Source organism: Marmota marmota, unplaced genomic scaffold (assembly GCF_001458135.2).
Source record: "Marmota marmota marmota unplaced genomic scaffold, marMar, whole genome shotgun sequence".
NCBI classification, from domain to species: domain Eukaryota; kingdom Metazoa; phylum Chordata; class Mammalia; order Rodentia; family Sciuridae; genus Marmota; species Marmota marmota.
In genome coordinates this window covers 53,655,052-53,680,126 of record NW_025999842.1, presented here as the reverse complement: position 1 = coordinate 53,680,126, position 25,075 = coordinate 53,655,052, and the positions used below count along the sequence as shown (strand labels likewise).

The following is a 25,075-nucleotide window of genomic DNA, read 5'->3' as shown; positions in this document are numbered from 1 at the left end:
AGCGGCAACCCCATCACTAAATAGGGACCATACTTTGAAACCACACCAGAGGGGCCCAATGTACAAAATTAACAAAATTTCAGTGTGTAGGAAAGGAGACCTAATGAAGAAAAAAACTCAAGACAGTGAACCTGGGCATGCATCCTTTCTCTTCTCCCAGCCCTGGCTGATCGAATCTGCCCTTCATCTGCACTCCTTTCCCTCAATCCTTTCCATTTGGGACCCGTTTTTGCCTACATGTCCCTAAACTTCAGAGTAGTGATAAATGAAGGAGAGAAAATATTTCAATTAATCTCTCCAAATCCAGAGGAACCTGCACTAACCGTCTGGCCAGCTTCTCCTCCCTTCCTTCGTTTCCTTAAGTGTAAGATTTGATTAGGGAAATTGGGGGGGGGGAAGGGGGGGTGGAAGAAAGTTAAAAAAAAAAAATCAGGAGGGCTAGAGCTAGAGCGGTGAGTGTGTCAATCAGAGGGTTTTGTGCCTGGGGGCTCCTAGCGGTTTGGAGCAGAGGTGTCCCTGGGCGGCCCCACAATGAATATGAATAGGAATCCTTGCTAAATGGGACAGCAAAGCGCACCGCCCTGAATGATGGCACGTCATCTTAACCAGTCCAGGATAGATAGGAGGGCTCCTTTTGTCTCTTTTCTCCGCCGCAGCTCTATAAAAGCCCCTCTTTTTCAGCGTGAGGTTAGTTCAAGCACACACCAACTAGCTGTCCAGGAAACAGCCCAACCAGAGATAGGGGCGCGGGGAGGGAGAGAGGCGGGGCAAGACAGTGCCTCCGCTTTTCTTTTCAAGTCCTGCAACTGAGAAGTGGGTTGTTGGGCTGTGCGGATTTTTTAATAATCAAGATTCTCCTTAATTTCCCGCCTAAAGCCTCCCCCACGGTAGGGCCGCATACCCTGTAATAAAATGAATTCTGATTCGAGCTCTGTCTCCAGCAGAGCTTCATCTCCGGACATGGATGAGATGTACCTGAGGGACCACCACCACCGCCACCACCACCACCAGGAGAGTCGTCTCAACTCAGTTTCGTCCACACAGGGCGATATGGTGCAGAAGATGCCTGGGGAAAGTCTCTCGCGGGCTGGCGCTAAGGCCGCGGGAGAGAGCAGCAAGTACAAAATCAAGAAGCAGCTGTCGGAGCAGGACCTACAGCAGCTGCGGCTGAAGATCAACGGACGCGAGCGCAAGAGGATGCACGACCTGAATCTCGCCATGGACGGGCTGCGCGAGGTCATGCCCTATGCGCACGGGCCCTCGGTGCGCAAGCTCTCCAAGATCGCCACTCTCCTGCTAGCCAGAAACTACATCCTCATGCTCACCAGCTCCCTGGAGGAGATGAAGAGGTTGGTTGGCGAGATCTATGGTGGCCATCACTCGGCCTTCCACTGCGGGACTGTGGGGCACTCGGCCGGACACCCGGCGCACGCGGCCAACACTGTGCACCCGGTGCATCCCATCCTGGGCGGCGCGCTCTCATCCGGTAATGCCTCTTCGCCGCTCTCCGCCGCCTCACTGCCCACCATCGGTACCATTCGGCCTCCCCACTCGCTGCTCAAGGCGCCCTCCACGCCGCCCGCGCTGCAGCTGGGCAGCGGCTTCCAGCACTGGGCCGGGCTGCCCTGCCCCTGCACCATCTGCCAGATGCCGCCGCCGCCGCACCTGTCCGCTCTCTCCACGGCCAACATGGCCCGGCTGTCTGCAGAGTCCAAGGACTTGCTCAAGTGAGCAGCGGGCCGGCCCGGCTGCTAAGGATGAGGAGAGAGCGGCGGGAGGAGCCGCGGTGCCGGGCCGGGAGGGAAGGGGGAGGCTAGGCGCACGACCTGCGGGGAGGGCGGGTGCGGGGTCCCTCGGCCTCCCACCCCGTCGGAGAGATTTCAGATTCCACTTGACCCCCAGGGAGAAAAGACCAAAAACAAACTACAATTTCTAGGAGGTAGAGAAGGGGGACTCGAACCAGACGTCGTGTTTCGCATGCATGCTTCTTTTCCCCATGCCGCGCCAGTATTTCTCACTGCCATATGCTCTTGTCAAAACTGCATTTGTTGTATAAAGACGGGATCTGTGTAGTTACAAAGATGCGAAGGAACTTTCGATTTGACTTTCTCTGGCTCTGTTCTCACCTTGGGAAAAAATGGCCATCCTTTTTGTGCGAAACAAATGTAAATATTTCCTTGAGATGGATGCAATTATGAGTCTCTCTGTCCTCACCATAGTTTTTCTAGAGACAATGGAGAGAAAGAGGGAGAGAGGGAGAGAGAGAGAGAGATGTGTATCTCAAGACCCAAGTTTTGAATCTCAACTCCCGTCCAGGGCATGACAACCTCCTATGTGGGTTTTCCTTTTCGACGCAGTGTAGGTCAAAAGAATGCATGCACGCTTCTAAATGAATCTTGTCTAACATGTTGTGCGGCCATGGTGCCATTTTCCTTGTAACAAGGATTTATTAGTGAATTATCCGAAGTACTCCATATATCTGTCTGTGGTTGTATGAAATGAAAAAGGGGGCAGAGTGCAAAGACTCACACTCACGCACACACGCTTCTTCCCCCACCCCACGCCCTTCAAATTTCATTCCAAACCTTCAGCTGTGGTAGGGGCCCCGCAATCGCAAGCTTGGGTTCCCTCTAGTAGCTTGCCCCACCCCCCTCGCTCAGTTATTCTGCATGCGGGGTCGGCTCTCTCTATTATCAGCTTTGAAAACTTATTGTGGTTTGGGGGAGGGGTGCCGTTTTTATTTCCTGAACATTTGCTTGAAATATTTTGTTAGGGCCTCAAAGACAATACCTGTCTTTATTTTTTATATATTCTTGATAACTATGATATATTTATTAATAACCAGTGTTTCTGGATGAGATTTCAAATAAAAAAGAACCTTAAATCCTGGTTTTGCCTTTGCCTAAAGTCTTAGAAGATGGGGTTAGTGGGAAAGTGTGGATTCAGTGAGGTGTGTCTGGGTATGGGTCAGGGATTTGGGTGGCAACAGGATGTGAAGATTTTTTTTCCCCCTCTGGTCTATCCCCCATAAAGAGGATGGGTAAATTGGTGCTAATCATTGCAACTAAATGTCCTTCAATGAGACAGTGTCCATATTTGTAGTCTTGTTACTTGGGCTCTTGTTTACTTCCCTCATAAACTCAGAAATTGAGTTTTTTGTTTTAAAAAAAGCAATCTGGAAACACAAAGTGGCAGGAAATGAGAGGCGGAGTGGTGACTACCCTGGGTGTGTTGGCAACAGACAAGAATGAAGCAGTAAGTTAACTTCTTTTTACTTTAAATTAGCCTTGTGATCTCTCCCTACCCATTTTAAAATCCAGTGTATGTTTAAAAAGTCAACAAAGAATGATCTTAGAAAATAATCATTCACCCGCCTGCCTGCCTGCCCCCTCTGCAGCATGCCCTGCAGAGAAAGAATGCCATTCTGCTTTGTAAGGTGAGCTCTGGGAGGAGGCAAAGCACTACCCAACTCTCAGCATCTTGCAGATTTATAGGGAGAATTTTCCTTTTTTCCCTTCCTTTAGAAGATCGAAGTTCTAATTAACTAAAGTTATTGGGCATCTTCAGTTTAAATGTCATTTAAAACAAGGGTCATTTTGATCACTTACTTTACTGTCTTCGCTCTCATCTTATATCCCCAATAACACTTCCAAAAAGTTGGTTTAAACAAGAGTAAGTAATCCAGCAGAGGATTTTATTTGTTAAAACAAAATTTTAAAAAAGGGTAAGAAAATGAGCTCTAGTGATAACTCCAACAGCACACGCTGATATTTCCCACTGAGAAAAATAGAACACTGATGGAAATGTACCACCTGGAATTTATTTCTGAATTAGATGAAAAATCATCTCAATATTAGTTGAGGCCTGTGTTCTCTTTCCAGGATCCACTCAGGAGAGTGCATGTAGGAAGCATTTATCCTTCCCTTCCTGGATCCCCTTGCCTGCCCAGTGCTGCCCTTCTCTGGGAGGGTATCTTTCGGGGTCCCTCTTCAATCCAACTCACTCTCCTCAGTGACTTTTTCCTCTTTCACTACCATCAGGCCACTGGCAAAGGAGAAAGACCAAAATGAGAGTCTGTAGCAGAAGGCACTTGTTTCCACTGGTTTTAGGCAGACAAATGAGGGAATAATCATCTGTTTCCCAAGTGTGATTCATTTCTCTGGGTAAGGAAAGAATAAATCCCTGTTGAGGATTTATTTGAAACCAACACAAGGCAGCCCTCCAGCCTTTCCCTGAGTTTATTATTTAGAAAGGGGAGGGGAGGGAAAGTTTCATCAATCAGGAAAACGACTTTGTCCTGAATCACTTGCTTCCTTTGAGTCCTGTTTCCAAGGCCTACCTCGAGGAAAGACTCAATGCCTCACTGGCTGAGGGGTGTGATTCTCTTTCCTTAGAGCCCAGGCTTAACCAGGGGACTGGAAAGGAGTAAGGTAACATGGAACACCAGGGAGTATTGGCTTTCTGGGTTGCTGGGACAGGAATTCCTTACATTACCTCCAATGGTCAATTTAAAGAGCTGTGAAGTCCATTCTTTTTAAAAATTTTTATTAGTTATTGACGGACCTTTATTCATTTATTTATTTATATATGGTGCCTCACACATGCTAGGCAAGCACGCTACCACTGAGCCACAACCTCAGCCTCTTGAAGTCCACTCTTATGAGGTACCATACTAAAAGGAACCACAAGCCCAGGTAGCTGTACCTGAATTCATCCAGGGAGGAAAAATCAACAGCTCCTTCCAACATTTAGAAGATCCTCCCAAGGCCTTGAGCTCTTTTCTGGGTTACAGAAATTCCTTTGGCCTAGAGATGACTAGGATAGAGAATTTCCTTAAGAACTGGACAGGACACAAGACAGGGAGGAAGGCAATTTGGGAACCGGGTCTTCCCAACGTTTCTGATTGTTGGGAAGAAAACCACGGATTACTGGCCTTTGGAGAGGGCCTGGCATTCTCCCAGGGGATGTGAGTTTGCAGGCATACTCTTACTTTCATTGCTTTGCTGGTTACATTCTCGAATTATCAACAAGACTTACCTAACCACGAAGGTGAAAATGGTTCTTGGACAGATTTTTTTCATTGTAAATTCATCTCTTTCTAAGAAAGTTTGTAACTTTAAAGTAGTTTTTAATTCAATCCAGAAATCTAGGATCTTTTCATCCTGGATTAAATGTTTTACACTTGAAAGGATAATGTAAAGCTTCATGGGCGGAGGTACCGAGACAGAAGCTCGTGCTAGAAACCAGTTAGCTTCTTCTCAGGCTGGTGGTGGAACTTTAAGGGCTCAAAAAAGTCATTCCTGGAAAGGGAAAGTGCAGCAGGCCGTTGGTTGGGCCCACGAGATCTTTGTATTCGCGTTCTAGGGCCTTGGGCTCACACCACCCAAAAGGGCAGAGAGATTCGATCAGAGGGGGCCAGGCCCAAATTTTCATGGGTCCCACAGCAGGAAGCTAACATCCCACTTAAACTGCCCCCACTCAGCCGCTCCCCTAGATGACTAGTCGAACAAGGTTTTGTCGCCTCCACTGATGTCCTCAGCAGAAATTGCAAAAGCCCCCTACCTCGGGGAGGGCGGTGGATTTCCTAATCACCTCGGCTAGACCAGGAGATTTAACTGTGCTTCCCAGGTCACTTCCAGAGGCATCGGCCCCTCTGTCCTCCTCCCATCCTCCGCTGGAGCAAAGGGATGACTGCTCCCATCGGTGGGTTAAGGGTTGGCTCCCAGCACTCTGCCAGGACAAATCTGAGGCCTCGCAGCTTGTCCCAGCCCCTCTGCCGCTGTGGGGACCCGAGAAGGGACTTTGGGGCCTGGACAGGGCGGAGCCTTCATGATTCCAAAGACACCCCACAGAATCTCAGCCTCACTCCTAGGAGGTATTTCTCGGATTGACAGGACAAGCAGAGTCAGCCACTTTCCTACAGGAACCCTCCCCTTGTGCCCTCTGCGTGCGTCCCCAGGCCTGAGGCCACCTGGTACCCGCCCCTCCCCGGCACCCTTGTCAGGGGAACTGAGCAACCAGAGCTGCAAAGAGAGGACCTCGGGGCCAGGCGATCACCCAGACGGTCACGGATTTGGGCCCCCGTGGTGTCCTCTGATTTGGGAAGGATGCGAGAGAAGGAACTGCAACAAAAACCTCCAGGTTCTCGAAAGGATTAGGCCGGGAGGTGAAGGGCCCCTGCTAGATTGAGAGGCCCTGCCTCCAGGAAAATCTGCAGGAGAACGAATGTTCCTTCTAATCCTGCCCCTGCGAAGTATCTGCGCCTCCAGTGTAACCAGTGATCTAATAAGTGGTCAGGAAGAGTCAAAACTCCACAGGCTTATGTATGCGGAATCTCTTTTTGGTTCGATGTCAGTTTTCAGGGGTACCTTCCCTGGGACACTGCGGCCGCGGGGCTGCGAGGGAGCAGGACAGAGTAGGTGAGGGTAACATTAAGTGGAAGAGCCAGAAAGCAGACGAGATCCGCTCTCCACTGTCCCCCCCCTCCCAGTAGTCTCTCTCCTCTCTGCCCACCTGCTGGGTGCGTTGTCCCTCGCGACTTCTTCTTGCAAGTGGCAGGAGCCAAGAGCCCAGATTCCAACTTTGCGCCAGGACCTTGGTCCCTGGGTTGAAGCTGAGTCTGGTGGGAAGGTTGTGCCTAGGAGCCCTGCTGTCTGGAGGCCCTCAAGACAGAGGCAGGCGGGGCTGTAGATAATCAGAGAAAGATGTACTGGCGAGAGGGTAGCAGCGATCGAGGAGCAACCCCGACTGCGCTACCTGCGAAGAACCTCGAAATCCCTAAGCACGTATGGCAACTGGGAGGGAGAAACAGACACTTAACTAAAAACAAATCTACACTAAAAAAATCTCAACTAAAAACAAATCTACACTACCGCCGAGCGCTTTTTTATTCCGTGAGTTCCTACGCTCAGCCTGGGGCTGACACTGTACGGTTTATCAACTTTGGTAAGGAGGTCTGGTCAAGGTGGGCCCAGGTAGTCGGGGAAACAGTGCCCTTTCTCCTTAGGGACCTCGGGGAGACCAGACCGCCTCATCTCCGCGGCGGACCCGGGCCACAGCCCTGGTGGCGCAGAGTCTCTGCTTTTTAGCCTAGCCCGGGGACTGCCTGCGACTCCTGCAACAAAGCGCGGTCTAGTCCCCGCAGCCGCCTACACAGGAAAGAAAGTTTATTATGATCCACGAGAGGATCCTGGAGGGCCTGCATCTGCTGAGGCCAGGACCCCAAGGGGGACAGAGGGAAGGTGTGCAGATCTCGGTGTTCAAAGCTGGGACCTTGAATGTTCGGCGGTGCTCGGGGTCCGGATGGAAGCGGAATGGCACGGAGAGTGCAGGAGCCAGGGTCTGAAAGCATCCATAACCTCCCTTGGCCTGGAAAACTCCAGAAGTCGGATACTGCGTCCCCGCCCCGCCCTCCAGCCCCTTGCAGCAGGGCTGAGGTTCTCAGGAATCACTTCTGCCAGAGCAGAAGCCTTGATTTCACAGGAGGAAAAAGAGGTTGGCGTGGACACATCTTATGAACAGTCTTTTCTCCTCCTGATAATTCAGCCCATCCCTTCTACCTACCTCAGAAAGGGACAAGGAAGCTAACACGTTCTATTAGACTCAGCCGTAAACATATAGCGCTGTATTGAATCCCCAGCCCCTTGACATTTATAGCCTTCGGAGCATCTCTGAATCTTTCTGTTTCAGTAAGGAACTCCTTCTACATGCTTCCGCTGAGCCAAGCCCTGTGCGGGGACACCAAAGGGAGAGGGGGAAAAAAAAAACAGTAAAACAGCGAGATAAGCGCATCCAAATTCATAAGAAATAACCTCTGTGCTCAGGACCTTGGGAGTTTTAGTAGGAACACACAGCTAAGTCACTTAAGTCCAATGATAAAATCTCCATTGACGGCACAAAACCAAAGTGCCGCAGGCACGTCTTCTAGGGCCTTTTTCAGACGCTAGGAAACTCATTTCCCATTCCTTCAACTAGACAGAGGACCGGAGCAGATGCCTTGATTAATATGGAAATAAACAGAAGCAATGGTGGCAGTACTTAGTTTCGTTGCAGTTGTTTAGAGATTTATTGACCAAGAGATAAACTTCAGTCTGGGGCATCTCCGTAATTCATGTTCCCATTAGTTATCACCAAATGAGCAAATCGTTTTTCTTTTAAATGTTTTTTTTTTTTTTTAAAGAAAAAATAAAAAGAGGGAGGAGGTCGGAGGAAATCTTTTTAAAAATGGGATTAGAGTCATTATCCTCGGTTTCTCCGTGGCTCCCTGAGCTACAGAAACTTGCCTCTGGACTCCAGAGTTGGCCAGGCTGTGTTTTAAACATAAAACAATCCTGTAATTTCCTTTAAGAACAAAAGTTTTCAAAGCAATGACCTGCTCAGTGTCCCCGTCAATAAAGCTGAAGTGACTTAATGGTCTGTTAATTACTGCATCCCTGCAGGAGGAGGGAAGCTTTAGAATGGATCTCTGCAAACCCTCTGTTGATTGAAGCTGTGGTCTGTCCCCAAATGTACAGCTGGGGTTGGGTCATTGAAAACCCAGACAAAACAAAAATCCTTGATAAATAATCCTACCTAGAACTCAAAGATTCAGCTTACAATTGCTGGATGGTCACTGGATCCTCAGAGAAGACCCAAGGGAGCACCCTTGGAGGCTTCTGATAATCTTTAAAGCTTTAGACCAGGGTTTCTTCAACAAAAGTTTAAAAAGAGCTTTTTTGACTTTTCTGTTCCCTTATCCTTCTGTGTCAAATTTCCTTCTCTTTCACTTGAGTCTTTGACCATAATTCCTTTATCCAATCTTTTTTTGACTCCTCATTTAACACATATTGAGAGTGTGGGCATTTTTTCCCCAGTATTTTATTAATGGTTTGAATGTAAGACAACAGATTTTGAGTGTCCTGAATGTAAAAAGACAGATTTTTGAGTGTCCTATTTTTTAGGAACAAAGAATCAAAACAGGAGGCAGGTTCTGGTTGTTAGTCTCCATCTTTTCACATATGTTGGATAACAACAGCATGATGCAATTAAATATATTTCTAAAATAAAAAACTTAAAAACTTGATCTTCATATCGTGCAATCATTCAGTTAATTGGCACCAGAAACAGTTGGAAAAGTTCAATTTTCAACACACCTCTTTAAGAAAAACACACACACACATAAACGTGCTATAACACTAATTGACAAAATTTTGTTTTCAATTTGATATACATTTGGCCTTTGTTGGTCCCATTCAAGTAAAACATTGCAGAATGGTGAGATCTGGCATCTATGAATTTGGGTGTTATGAAAGTGATCAATACCATATGAAATTCAGGTTAGTTCTTTGCCTAGTTGAAATAATAGCAGAAAGAGTCTGTCAAACCATTCTGTTTGCCTCACTGTTTTCACTTCTTAAGAAAGTGACCCTTAGGTATCACGTGTTGCTTAATGCCAGCTTTCTTTGCCAGAATTGACTGGACCACATAAAAGCTAGTGAATGTAAGGAATGAACAGGGGAGGAGGCTACCTCAAAGGTGATTAACATTAAATTGAGCCCATAATTGTGCTTCACACAGAACAGTGTCAAACACTTTTCTCTCATTGGGAAACTCTAAAAATCTAGTGGGTCTAGAAAAGACTCATTATTTAAAAACTCACTTGACCCCCAGTCAATGCCAAGCTTTGGTCCTGGTTCTCTACTGCTAACCCTTTACTCCAGAAATGGGATCCAGACAGAGAGATGGACATTATGACCTGTGTAGTCCAGAAAGAGTTGTCCTTTTCAATAACAAAGTCATCATTGCCTGTGCACACAATGAAGTCTAGAGATCCTGACTTCCCCACTATGCTAGATAGAGACACACATGAAAAATTAGAAGCTATTCCCTCTTGCTAAATAATCTATAGGGAAATAGGAGAGGAGGCAATTTGTTTCCTCTTTTTTTGCCAAACTATATTATTAATAAATTAGACTCCAAGACTGAACTGAATGAGGTACAGTTTTGGAAACTATGCTGACATGAAGAGGTGAATTAGGTTTGTTGTTGTTGCTACCTTTGCGGTGCTTGGGGTGGAATCCAGGGCCTTATGCATCCTATGAAGTGCTCTAACATTGAGTTACATCAGCCCAAATTAGTTTCTTTCTCTTTATTTTGCAGAGATTAATGTGCTCACATATCAGTGTTCTTTCCCCAAAGGAATTTTGATTTTTTTTTCCTTGATGCTGTAGCACTTCCTTCGTTCTGGGGAGTATTTGCCAGGCCCTTAACTGTGACAAGTTGGACAATATTGACAGTAAAAGATTTCTGGAATATTTTCAAAATGGAGAGACTTGATATTTTTTTGGAAATGTGATTTTCTTTAAACCTTAGCCAAATGTTGATTTGTCCTTGAAACAGCTGATATTGACAGTATTGGGGTGGCCAGAGCAGAAATGAGGGAGGGAGAGGAAGACAGTGCTATTCTTCTAAATTGTGATTCCAGTGTTCTCACTATGTAGATACTAAACCCATCCTAAGGGCTGAGATGTTTTCCTTATAATTGCTTACTCTGCTATATAGATTCTTTTTCTATTATTGCTTTCCTTTGAAATTTTATATGGAGGTTGTTCATCTAACTATATTACATAGCATTACCAGTGTAAAAGGCTGCCTGCCCTCAAGTTTGTTGACACTAGAATTAGGTTCAATAAAGCATCCTATGTTTCTCTACAGTTTAGACTCAAATGGAAGAAGTCAGAAGTAATAGATGGGCAGGTAGAATTAATAAAGCAGTGATAAAATGGATTTATTAAGTAAGGCAGGTCAAAGGTGAAACATAGTAACCACTTTTTAAAAATGCAAAACATTTCCACCTGTGACATAACATCAAGAAGTATTCTTAAGCCGCACGTGGTGGTGCACACCTGTCATCCCAGCCACTGAGGAGGATGAGACAGGAGGATCACAAGTTCTAGGCCAGCCCAGGCAACTTATGGAGACCGTGTCTCAAAAACTAGAAGGGGCTAGAAATATAATTCAGTGGTAGAGGTTCCCTAGGGTCAATCCCCTGTACGAAAATTAAAAGGTTATACTTATTAGTTTGTTTCTTACCTATACAAGCTTTTGGTCATGAAGGCACTACTTATAAAAATGATCATGTTTCTTACTTCTGAGAGATGAAAGATTTATGGGTGATTGCTGTTTCTGTTTGGTCTTTCTCTTCAGTTTTCCTTTCTTCCTCTTCTCTATGTTGCATCTCAATGATCTGTCACCATCTTTTTGCTGTCTTCTTCTACTTCCAGTCTCAACTTTATTCCATTCCTATCCCCACTAGCCACTCCACTGCTTTAGAGGATCAAGGGGTTGACATTCCCCTGGTGCTCTGGCTGTTTCTAGGAAGCTCCCAGCCCTCTTTCAACATCTTCACTCTCAGCCAGTGTGATGTTTTAGAAAAAAGGAGCTACACTGAAGTATGTGAACAGGGACTTCACCAGTCCTTTAACTTACAGAAGTAGCATCACCATGAGCAGGTCTTCCTAGGGAATGAGACATTGTGGTAGAAACTACTCATGTTTTACCAGCTTGCACCAACTCATGGAATATACTTTTATGGTTTTAAACAGTTGGCCTATATTAACCCACTTAGTTCTCCACTGCCCCTAAAGTTTGTGTATGGGAAAATTAATCCTCAATGCAACAGTGTTGAGAGGTGGGATCACTAAAAGAGGGTTAGGCCATGAGGTGATTGCATCTGCCCTCATGAGTGTATTAATGCTGTTATCGTAGGAGCCCTAGTTATTGTGGGAGTGAATTTCTGATGAAAAGACACTCTATCTTGTGTACACTTTCTAACTATTTGATGCCTCCTGCTATGTTATGTCACACCAAGAAGGCTCTCACCAGATGTGGCAACTTGATCATGAACTTCCCAGCTTCCAAACCATGAGCCAAATAGATTTTTATTCATTATAAATTTCTCAGTCCATAGTGGTCTGTTATAGGGGCACAAAATGGACTAAGACAATTTAGATGAAGTTTTAGATGTACCATTTTATTCCAGCTTAAAATTTATTAATTTTATGTTACATATAGCTTTCTCTATATAATACACCAGTTTTCCTAACATTGTCTGCTACACAATTCCTATTGATTTATGATGGTATCTTTATCCTATATCAAGTTCCAATATTCATGTATCTGTTTTTGAACTCTCTGTTCTGCACCATTGGTCTATTAGTCTATTCCTATGCCAGTATACCATTATTGTATTGCTATGAGGTACCAGTATATTGTTATTACCATGACTGGGTATTCTATCTCAATATCTCAGAAGTAAGTCCAGGAAGGATAATTTTTTACTTTTTCTTGGTAGAGTCATGTTTGTTGCCAAATTGAATTCTTTCTAAGCTAATAGGATACTTTTTTAAAAAAAAATTGCAATGCTAGTAGCATAACAAGATTTCCTTCACCTATTCCTTTCCATGGTGGAGTGATGGACAACCAGATATGTATACATGTAGATCTATATTGGAGTTGCTGTAATATTCTTCTTCCTTTTCTTCAGCCCAAAGCTGATAACTATAGGTGGGAATTTTTAAGCTCTCTGCCTCCTGACTTGAACCAGTTTAATGCCTCATTAATCTGGGCTTTGAAGAAAATGTCCCCCCAATCATAAAAACCTAAAGATATGTTCATCATTATAGTCTACTACATTATATATCCTATATCCTTACAAACCTTCTGTATGGTATCTTATGCAGTGGATAGTAGGATATTTCTTCAAGAAGGACCTTTCTGATAATCTGGAAAAAATACTTGGCAGAAGGATTCAAACCTCAATGGGGAACTTTAACTCATAAGTAGGTTCTTCTGAACCTACAGGCCTGTGCACATGCTAGCTCCATTATGTAGAAACCTTCTTCCTGGCCCAGTCCCTCTGTTGTGTCCAGCCTGTTCCTGGTCTTCACTTCCCAGCCTTCTCTGGGAAGCCTGGCCCAGTGTTAATTCCCCCTCCATTGTGCTGGGAAGCCCAATGTACTTCCCTTCACTTCACTCACTATCTGGAACCATTGTCTTGTCTCTCTCCCATTGGAATGTGAACACCATGTAGCATAGTGTCTGGAATATTGTAAATGCATAAAGAACAATTTGCAAATCAATGCATGACAGAGTTATCAAGGAGAGTCAGTCTTTGAATGGGTAGTTGCAGAAGATGCTCTGTTATTTCCCTTCCAACTATGAGATTTCATGACCATATAATATAAAATCACAGTCTGAATACATTTACAACTATTCAAAAAGCCATAGCAACATTAGCATACAGTTCACATGTAGTTCTGGGCACTTTTTGGAGTGGAAAGTAACTTTGTAACTTAACCAGATAGCAAAGAATGAGGAAAGTGAGAGTGGAACAAAGCAAGCTATTGTGATGCAGAGGTTGGCAGAAGCCTCGGTACCCCAGCTGCTGCATTTCCATGTGCTATGTTGATAGTAGCTGCCTTTTAATGAGGGCCACACAATGTAATTGTATGGAACTCTCTCAATAGTTTGGGAAGACAGGAGAGGGAGGGTTAAAGAAGTTATGCAACTGAGAAAGGGTGCAGACAGTCAAGGGCATGGCTGAATTTTGAATACTGTGCTGTCTTACTCCAAAGTTCATATTCCCAAAACTGTTCTGGCTCTTCATGAATATCCTTCTGATCTGTTTGACCTCTCCCTCTCTGTCTTCTAGGTGGCCATGTCTTTTTGATAGTAAGCTACAGGATACTGCTCCTGTCCATTCCTCCCTAGCAGCACCTGTAAGGAGGTCTTGTTTCCAGAGGATTATCAGGTATCTTGGCTATTTGTTTGCTCTAGTGTGTCACCCATTCAATGAGCCTTGCTCCCCTCTGGGCACTGCACTGGGTTCTGAGGGTGCAGTAAGGAATGAAGATGTGGTGTCAGCACTCAGGAAGCTGAGAGCCCTGGGAAGTAGGGAGAGAGAGAGGTATGTCAAGTTGACTACTTAGTCAGGTGAAGAGGTGAGGTGGCAGGAACAACCTCGTAAAATATTCAGTAGCAAAAGAGAGCAGAAAGGATTTGCAAGATATCTTAGTGTAGCTGGAGTCTAGAATCCCTGTGTATGAGTGAGTGGAGTGAGAGTGGAACAAAGCAAGCTATTGTGGTGCAGATGTTGGCAGAAGCCGATCACCAAGAGCCATCGCAATCCACTCACTCATCTCTTCAACGCATACCTGCTTTTACATCTTTTCTACGTTGTTCCTGTTGCCCACTGTACTGGTTTCCAGCTGGTACTAGTATGAGCTGGTGTAACAAAGTATCATACACTGGGTGACTTAAAACAACAAAAATTTATTCTCTAATGGTTCTGGAAGTCTGAAGCCAAGGTGTTGACAGGGCTGTGTTCCCTGCAAAGGTTTTAGGGAAGACCCCAGATTCTTCCTTGATTCTTGCTGCTTCTGGTGGCCCCAGGAATTCCTTCTTTGTGCCTCTGGGTCCAAATTTCCCTCCTCTTCTAGGGACACTTGTCATTTGTATAGAAATTGCTCTAATCCAGCATGTCCCTCCTCTTAACCTGACTAAATCAAAGTTACGATGTCATTTTCAAACAAGATTACCTATACAGTTTCCATGTGGAGATGAATTTTGGAGTGGCACTACTTGCCTTAGCCAATTTGTGATGCTATAACAGAATATCTGAGGCCAGCTAGTTCATAAGGAACAGAAATTTATTTCTCACAGTTCTGGAGGCCAGTAAATTCAAGATCAAGGCACTGGCACTGGTGTCTGGTAAGGGTCTGGTCTTCATATCCAGGTGGGACCTTATCGCTGTGTCCTCAGAAATAATAAGCATTGGGTCCTTACATGATGGAAAGAACTGAATGGGGGAAGAAACCTAAGCTATTTCCCTCTAGCTGCTTTGTAAGACACTAAGTTATTCAAGAGGCAGAGCCCTCTTGCCTCAGTCGCCTCCCAAAGATACCACCTCTTCATGCCACCACCATGAGAGTTAAGTTTTGAGGTCAATTTTGGAGGGAAAACATTCAAACTATAGCACTATTCAACCCAGTGGCCTTACTCCACCACGTAGCCTCCTGGCTGGGCCCTGGCTTGCTCCACTGGCCAGTCAGGAGGGAGGATGTGGAGGAGAACTTGCCAGGAGGAATGTGGCTGCCTGAGAGCACCCAAGTGCTCCTGTATTCTGTTTTGGCCGTGAGGCCTTGCTCTTTGTGTTGCCTCAGTGCTTTTTCTGTGGACTGATTATGCATCTCCTTGCTTGATCCAAATTAATTTGTTTATTCTTGGTGGGAGAGTAGGGAGGAGTAAAGTGGGAGGAATCCACTTTAATCCTCCTTAGACAGGAGAGCACATGTGAGCAGAGGTTCCAACAGACTCTTGAAATGGGAAAGAATTGGAAGAAGGCTGCTGTTGACACCTCCCTACCATGGCCTTACGCTTACACTAGATCCAACTCAAATAGCAAAACGCCCATATGGAGTGTTTTATGGCTTTAGATTTCTAGAACTCCATAGGATACTTAAATCAGAACAATTATCCTTTTCTTGTTATAATATGAAAACTCACCTTTTCTCTCTTGTTTCTATATTTAGTGTTTCTCAGTGTTTCACTATTATAAGTTGGCTTAAATTTTAAAAATGCATGAATATTGCTTCATTTTATATTTATCTACTTACGATTTTATTTCTTTGATAGCAAAGAAGAATGTTTTTGTATTAAATAATGAAGATTTGGGGAACATCAGCTATGCATTAGGTTCTGCCCCAGATTGTGGAGATACCTCAGTAAACAACATTGACAAAGTTCCTGGGCCTTGCAGAAGTTGTACTTTGGTGTTAGGATTATCAAAAAAAGAAGGAGAAGAAGGAGGAGGAGGAGGAGGAGGAGGAGGAGGAGAAGAAGAAGAAGAAGAAGAAGAAGAAGAAGAAGAAGAAGAAGAAGAAGAAGAAGAAGAAGAAGGAGGGAAGGAAGGAAGGAAGGAAAGAAAGAAAGAAAGAAGAAAGAAAGAAAGAAAGAAAGAAAGAAAGAAAGAAAGAAAGAAAGAAAGAAAGAAAGAAAGAAAGAAAGAAAGAAAGAAAGAATTTCCTTTTACAGGAATTATCAGGTTTTTTTTTTTAAATCAAATTATCTATTGGATAATTTGTAAAATAAGGAACAGAATTAGTAAATTATAAGGATATTTTACTAATTAATTTTTATGAGATGTTCACATAGAAGATGGTAACTCTTTTCTTTAAAGTATCTTTCCTAGTTTGTAATTAATCTTTTAATTTTTTTTTCTTTAACGTACAGAGGATTTACAGTTTCGTGTAGTTCTCTCTCTGTACTTGTTTGTTTCTGATTACTTTCACACTCTAGCAAGGCCTCCTGTAATCCAGACAATTGATATTCATTGACCTTTTATATGAGTTATTATATAATGCAACTCAATTATAAATACTAGTACTAATCAAGAGCTTTAAAAAAAATTATGCTTAATCTTCAAAATACTCTTGGTCATCTCCATTTTATGAATGGCCAACAGTCATGGATGATGCTTAAAGAAACACATAAATTGCCCAGATTTAAAGAGCTTCCACTCACATTTGAGCTCCAGTGCTTCCACCTAGGAATAATTTACTAACATGATTCAGGATAAGAACTGAATTGATTTTTTCTTTGCATGAGTAACTGCATTCCCCAAAGTGATTTATTGATTCTCCCTTCTCTTTCTTGTTGATTGAGGGTATCTCCATAAATGTATTAAATACTTGCATGAAGAAAGAAATTTCTTGTATGTAGTAAGAGCATTTTTATTTGTTTATGTTTTTGAGGTACTGGGGATTGAACCTAGGGCCTTATGCATGCAAGGCAAGCACTCTATCAACTGAGCTATATCCCTAGCCCCTAGTAAGAGCTTTTGCATGTGTAGTAAACATGTGATATGTGCTCCTTCTGCTTTTGTTTTGTTTGGGGGGCTTGGGGAATAAGAAACATGTTTTAAAAGATCTTTTTTAAAAATATAAATTTCCTACTTTGTTCCTTTTTAAATATTTTCTCTGAGAGTATTAAAGAAACTTCTTTTATATTTAATAATTGCACACCACCTCAACTTTTTAGGAAGAAAACTAATGAACAATTATTTTAGATTAATTTTGTTTGGTTCCTTCTGTAGAGATAGTTTTGAGCTAAAAGAGATCCTGTTGGGCTCTTGAACTTTAACTTTCTGATTTCTAAACCAATTTGGAAATATCTAGAAAGTTAGGTGTTTAGTCATTTTGTTAAAGTTTGCAGGCAGGGTGAATTAAGGCTCACTCTAACTTGTACTCTTTCCCAAAGAGGGTTTGGCAAAGTGAGGCAGCTTTATGTACATGAATAGAGTAAACGACCCAACTGTGTCCCCTGGTTCTAGCCCCATTAATCTTCGGTGAAAACAAAATTACCGCCTCAGAAGAACAGGGAGTCAGTTTATGACAGACTTCAAAAAACGGCAGCTGAAAATGTATCTCCCCTCACATAAATATGAGGGTGTTCCTGAAGCTAACAGGAACAATTTGGCTTCCAAAAGAATTTCCATCATGTCTAATTTTAGTTTTTCTGGCATGAGTCAGTAAAGGAATATGTTGTCAACTGTCTGTCTGAATGTCCATCACCTTTGCCACCAGGTGGCCCTTCCTGGCAAACAAAAGTCGTTTGCATTTTCAGGTGTAACCGCCATCCAAGGGACCTTTCTATGGACATTGCAACCTCTCCCACACCTCTGGTGCACGTTGAACTTTGGCCTAATTCCATGCAAATCTACATACAAATAATTTAACACTTGACTTGATTAAAAAAATAACAAAAACAAACATGTCTCTTAAATCTCCCATTCAAAAAGATTGCAAGTTGTCCAAAGTCAAGGAAGTAAAGACATTAAATCTCACTTTCTTGTTTTAAAAGCGCTTTACATATATCACCACCAACCAGCTTGTAAATTTTAGTCAGTCTTCAATCCAGGCCTTTAAAGGAGCTGAAAAATGTCCCTGTGCCCTCAAAGGACACACCTGTTATCTGAAACAGTTTTTTACCAGCTTGTTAAGCAGCTTTGACAGATCAAAGACCCCAGACAATAGACACAAACTTTAACAATAGTGTAGCCTTGAGCAAAAGGTCCTGTCAAAGCCAGGCTTGTGCCCGTGGCATTATGGCCGGCAATTGAAAATAAATTTTACTTGAATAAGTACCTCAGCCCGATCAGAGGCACTGCCGCTGCTGAAACAAAAGCAGTTGGGGATAAGTTATTGACTCCAATGACAGCCTGAATGAACTTCATTATGCCAGCCCACTCTTGGTAAATGTGTCAGGTTTTAAACTGAATTAGGTGGCAGGTGCATGGACCATTTCCCTGCTCCCCTTGAGACAACAGACAGCCAATCATCACCTGATTCTACAGACAAATGTTTAAATTTGTTTTTCATATTGCACAGCCATAAGTGAAAGCACATTTAAATCTTTTTCCCTCATCCTCCCTCACCGATGCATTATGTTCCCACGAGCAGGTCATGCCCATGCTTTGGTGTAATGGGATTCATTAAGGCCTGGGCCGCCACCTTCACTCTCCCCTCCCTCCAAGGGAGGCACAGATTTCAGGGATAATCTGGAGTCTTTGCTCGTGGTTATTGGATTTCAGCCTCTGAACAACAGCTCCTTTTCTGTTCTGGAAGATTAAAATGCAAAGACACACATCCACAAACTCCTCTGTCTAAGAACTTTGAAAAGACAGGCATGGACATTCCGATAGGTGCTAGCCAGAATGATGGAGTGATGGGCTGACTGTTCAGCAGGGAGCTAGATGTTGGGAGCTAGAGAGTTGGGGGCTAGACAGAACTCAGATATTTGAGTCTGTATAAAGTATTGTCCCCTAGCAATCCTGGTAACCCTGCCAAGTCCTCTGAGTTCAAGCAGTATCAATAACTGACATTTTTCTACTGTGAAGCATCTATGTCTGTTCTATTTATTTATCTACATTTGCTTGTACATTTGGCTTTAAAACATTTTGTTTTATGATCTTTCCTAGGCCTATAAGAATAAGTGCAAAATCAGCTGAACTTCAGATACTTTGATGCCAGCTCTCATTACTTAATCATGAGATAGGGCAATTAAGACTCCTAAAAATGAAAATCCAGACTTTCGACCAGAGAGGGAGAGGGTTGGCACACACCATTGGCTGTGCTTCTTGTTAAAGTTAATGAGCAAGAAAATGTCCTTCTCCGAAGTGCCTGAAAGACCTGAGGCCTTTCCTCCCAGTAAAGTGTCTTTCTCTTCTGTTATTTGGGAGAAGTAATTACACTGTTCTTGACAGAATCCTCCTGAATTGTAAAATAAAACTCCTTCCAGCAATTGACAGATCCTCTTCTCCAATGGTTGAAAAATATGATTAAAAAAATCTCATATTAAGACATCAGGTTTCTATCTGTCCAGTCTTTGTTGTCCTTTTGATGGAGTGCAAACAATTTGGCTCAAATCTCCAAAGGAACAATATACAGTTCTGTGCTGTATTTACTTCACAATATTCTTTGGCTGGATTAACTGCCTTAATGTTTGCATTTTAATAGAATGATGGATTTGAATCTTGTCACTTCTAGAAAACCATTGACATTTTAAAATTTATATTCATATGAATCTGGGTGACACATATTGTCCAGGACTGCAGACTTGGTCTTCCTTTGGGGCTACCTACAGGCTGCCCTGAGTTAACACAGGCAAAGGACTCTACAATGGCTCTCACTTGCTGGAGCTGTTCCTCCCCCAAACCACAACAGATGGTGTTTCATAGTTGGTCACAAATGGCTGTCAGCGAGTGTTTGTCTGCCTGCCAGTAACCTGTGGTTCAGGGACCCCCTTAGAGAGTGTACCAGCTCTGACTCTGCTGGTAACAGCATCTGAGAAAATGATCCGTCCTTTCTTGTCAGGCACAAAATTAGCCATCTCACTTTCAAACTGTTGACAAGGGGGATATGAAAGAAATAAGGGCTGAGCCAGCCCAGCTGATGTTTCATCAGCTTCGGTTCCATTGGTCTCATGCAGACGAATCCAAAAGTGAACTTTATGACAATGGTGTTGTCACCAAATAGGCGGACTTGGAGCAACCGCAGTTCTAGTACCAGTGTTTCCTGCAGGGACTTGCTTGAACTCTCCATTGCAGTACTTTTGATCTTTAGAGCAACAGATATTTTCTCACCCCAGGGCCTCAATCCAAATTCATACTGAAATGACCTCCAGTGGCATTGCCTTGGATGAAGGGGAGGAAAATCAGAGGGTGGTAAAGGCTCCAAGCACCCGTCCCTGCAGCTCTTGGCAGCACCCCCAGTTGGAAGGCAGGGTGCCAGCCCTAATGCTTTTTTGGATGCAAACTGCCCCAAAGCACATGGGACGGCCACTAATGGGGGTAGAGAATGCAGGAAGAGGAAAAAGCAAGAATAAGAGAGAAGTATAGTGGGTTGGGGTAGCCAGGAATTTGGAAGGAACTAATGTTAGTTGAGAATCTGTTGTAGTCCAGGTATCATGCTGGTGCTGTTGGTGTATCAAGTGTGCATTTCTTCCAGCAATGTTTTAAGAGAGATATAACCATTTCTATTTTACAAGAGAGGGAAACAGCTTTGAAAACTGAAGTATTACCTTGGGGTCAGAAAATGGTAGTATTAGGTTCCCAACTTTGGCAAGTACATTTGAGATCAGGAACTGGAGGACAGAGCTAGCTTCCTGACTTAGCCCAGCTTTTGCTACCTTAAGACTGTGTCAAATTGGGCATGTGACTTAGTCTTTCAGTGCCTCTGTTTCCCTGTTTGTAAGATGGAGCTGTTAATATTGCTTATTTCATAAAGTCACTGTGAAGAAAGAATGAGTTAATATATAAACACTTTGAAGAGTCCTGTACAACAGTAAGCATTCTACTGGAGTATTATTATCTACTGCTTTTGTGTTCTTTGAGTATTTATTTCAGTGTTGGATCACTATCTCCTTACCAGCAAATAAGAATTCTTTTAGAATGCTTACTACAGCAAAATATTTCATTCCAATGATCTTACATTGCTAGTTATTATTTACTTGCTTGTTTGATTTTTAAAAGCAGATGAATCTAAATTCATAAATTCACAAATTATGAATTTAGTGTACAGACATGGAAAGAGAAGCAACTTTTATATCAGAAAGTGTTTGATTCCTTTTTATGTCATTTCATTTCTCTTTTTTCCCAAGGTGCTGGGGGTTGAAATCCAAAGCCATGTTATGCCAAGGAGCACTCTACCACTGAGCTACACCCCCATGTGCCCAGCCCCTGTGTAATCCTGAACAGGTGGCTAAACCTTTTTCAGTTTCAGTTTATCTATCTGAATAATAGAGAAATATGTACCAATTTGTAGGACTACTATAATGATTAAATGAGAAAAGGTATATAGAAAGCCTACCACACACGCAAGAATTCTGTAATTTATAGTTGTTATTACTTACTAAATAGCTAAAAGGAGTTTCTGTTGTGTAGGGATATATCATCTCAAACATGAGTCATACATGTTGTGCCCAAATGTCTGAGATATGTTCAGACTAATAAAGCTGACCCAACTTTGTCTTTTTTTTTCTTTCTATGACATTTCTCATATTTAATTCCCCTGAAGTAATATTCTGGGTAATGATCACCAACTGCCATAACCATTTTGTCTAGCTAAGGGATTTCATTTCTTCACCCTGGACTCTGCCCCTGCTTCTCAGAGCTAAGGGATGCGTGGCCCTTGGGGAGCCGGGGAGTGGGCTCTTTTGCAATAGAGCAAACTTCTGTCAGGTGAGGTCAGCATGGTGATTAAGGGGGACATTCTTCAACCCCTGTAATCTCTCCAGGAGAAATGAGAGGGGCCTCCTGCCAATTGTTAATGATAATGGTCTTATAATTCAAACACCACATTTCACCCAGGAGGATCCCAAATGGTTTATGGATTCACAAATAGCTTCACCCACTCTGCCCAGTAGGCGTTAGGTGGACTCAGCTTGGAATGCAGCCATCGTGGAGAGGGTTACCCTCATCTTCAAAAAAAATATGCAAGAAAGAATGAGCCCAAGTAACGATACAACATAGGAATGTTTATGTTCACTTAAATGCTTTACTTAGTAGATAAAATAGGAAGGACTGAGAACAAGAGAGGATACAAAGATTTGTATTTTATATTATTTTTTTAAAAATTACTCATTTTATTGATTCTTTAAGAGGGGAACTCCCAAATGAGCATCACTCGTGTTTCTAGATCATTAGTTCCTTAACAGAGGGGCTCAAGGGATAGCAATTCTTAAAGTACTCACCAAAAAGAACAGAAGGCAGCTCTAAAATCATGAAGTAAATTAAGGAAAAATTATGGCAGATTCATAAAAATAGTGTTTACACATGGCTTTTTCAGCCATACTTCTTATTCTGATGATCTATGATTGTGTAACAAACTATCCCAATATTGGTGGCTTAAAACAACAACCATTTAAATATATCCAGGATTTTGTGTTTCAGGCATTTTGGCAGAAAGTGGTTGAAGACTTTTTTTTTTCATATGGTATTGACTCTGGGGTCATTCAGTTATCACCTGGTAGCTCTGGACAGTACAGAAGGCCAAAGATGGCCTTACACACAGAGAGTTTTGGTAGGGAAGCCTGAGAATCTGGGTTCAGCTTAGCCCCCTTCAGGTAAGGTCAGTGCAGGACGCTTAGCCAGGAGCCTAAGGCCAACTGGTTCTGTGCCCTTTTGTGCTTGAAGTTCTCAAGAATAATCTCCAGTGTACTGGGAACCCAACATCCTGAGGTAGGGAGGGACTGCCTGATGCAGCTGGGCCTTTGTTCCGGTCCCTCTTAGGGAATGCCACATCTGCAGCTAGGGAGGAAATACCCGTCATGGTTCTTAGCTGTGGTACCGGTGGGTTGGGTTCTCACAGTGGGATTCCATCAACCCCAGGTAGATTTCTTGGACTCTGGGCATCAGGCTCACAGTGGAGTCTATGCTTCGTTTGTTCCTTGCTACCTGTCTGTGTAGAATATGTTCTATCTTACCAGACTCGGCCTAGTTGATAACCAGTGCACAGCCAGCATGCCTCATAGTCAGGACCTATTATAGTTTGGGTCTGGAACGTCCCCACCAAACTTTGTTTTGAAAGTATGTTCTCCAATGCAGCAAGGTTCTGAGGCGGAAATTTTAGGCAATGATTGGATCATGAAGGCTCTGACTTCATCAGTGGATAATTCACCAAATGGATGAATCCACTGATAGCTGAATGAACAGTGGGGAGATATCTAGTTGGAGGAAGTAGGTCACCAAGGACATGCTCTAGAAAGAACAAGGGTTCCAAGAGACAGGAATAAAAGATGTCATTTCCTTTAAGTCCTGAGCCCAGAACTGCAACTTCCACTTTTATTGGTCAAAGCAATGACATGACCCACTTAGATATGAAGGGAGAAGACATAAATCTCAACCTCAATGGGAGAGGTCTTTTTTGTTTTAATATTTTTTTTGTTGTAGTTGGACAGAATACCTTTATTTTATTTATTCATTTTTATGTGCTGCTGAGGATGGAACCCAGAGCCTCGAACGTGCTAGGCAAGCGCTCTACCGCTGAGCAACAACCCCAGCCTCATTTTTTTCTTTTTCTTTTTCGTTTTAACTGACAGCACTTTAGTTGAATGAAAACAGTTCAGTGCAGAAGTTAATTAAGGTGCATCTTTGCATTTTGTTCTGACTGTTCTAGAAAGGCATTCTGTGAACTTAACTTTGTACTTCAACTGATAACGCAATGCAAAGTTCAGTGCAAACACTACAAAAGCCAGGAGAAAAAATTCTCAGGGGCTTTCTAGGCATCTATCAGCTGAAGCAAGGACCATGTCCTCTGCTTAATTTCAGTTAGGATGTGCAAAGAGAAAAAAAAAAAACAAAAAAAAAAAAAACAAGGGGCAAGACTTTCCTTCAGAAACAATGAGAGAGAATTCCAACATGACAGAAGAATGAAATATTTACCCATTCACTTCTTCTCCTTCTCAGAGCCTACATGTCCCTGAGTGTATGGCTTCCAACACCCACTGGCAAGAGCAGTGAGGAAGTACACCCAAATAAAGCACAACCCCAGTGTTGAGGTGTCGTTAAAACAAACTGTTTGTGCAGTGTTTGTGTTTTTGAGCGTGTGTGTCTTTTGTTCCATCTCTTTCTCCCTCACAGTGTTAGATTTTATCCTAAGCTTTCCTAAACTCCTTACCACTTCACTTCTTTTTAGCTTTTTAACCTAAAACTTTATCCTATAGCCTATGAATAAATACTTTAGATTGCTTTCCCAGAGTTCCACATTGTTTATCCTACTGACTTTCTGATATTCCCATCTCATTAATCTCTAGCTTGGAATAATCCTCATCAAATACATTGATACTGTGAACTTCAAACAAGGGATCTTTAAGAAGATCTTACATCTGAGGAAAGAGGTTTGCATTCTTCAGCAAGCCTTGGAAAACTACGTCAGTTTTACTACTTGTAACTTAATAGTTTTTCTCCCTTAACACCTGAGTTGTTTAAATTTTCTATTCCTTGTTCCTTGGGTGCCTCATCTTGGTGGAAGCCAATCACCTGTCTACTCCAAGTATCTGAAAAATGTAGACTTAGTGCTTCATCTGAAGAAAGTAGGATTCACAATGACTGGAAAGGCAAATGATTTTAGACAGGTATATATGGCTGATGTCCAGAGCAGCTAAGCTACTAATTGTCCAACAACACTTACCCTTTCCAAATTCAGTCTTCCAAACAATAAGAATATCAACTACACATGCCAGACTGACATAATACAATATCTCTCACAAATGAGAATACGATGCATTCTCTCCAATTTGTTCAGTCTCATTTACTGACCAAATTCAGTATTTCTGGGTGATTCCTTCTCCATTATAGCAATAATTCCTTCTTGATTTTATATAACTTTAATACTAAATTATAAAATTAACCACTGCCAACACACCCTATTTACTGAACAAATAAAAGATATCATTTTTTATTTGTTCTTTTTAAATATACATGACAATAGAGTATATTTTGACATATTATACATACATGGAGTATAACTTATTCTAATTA

General features: G+C 42.8%; 1 protein-coding gene across 1 annotated transcript; it reads left to right on the top strand.

The window, feature by feature from the left end:
- Positions 1–690: 690 nt before the first annotated feature.
- On the top strand, positions 691–2,881 carry Olig3 (oligodendrocyte transcription factor 3). Its single transcript, XM_015498705.2, has one exon. It carries the CDS (start codon positions 913–915, stop codon positions 1,729–1,731), a length of 819 nt encoding a protein of 272 aa, XP_015354191.1. The 5' UTR covers positions 691–912; the 3' UTR covers positions 1,732–2,881.
- The last annotated feature ends 22,194 nt before the right edge of the window (positions 2,882–25,075 follow it).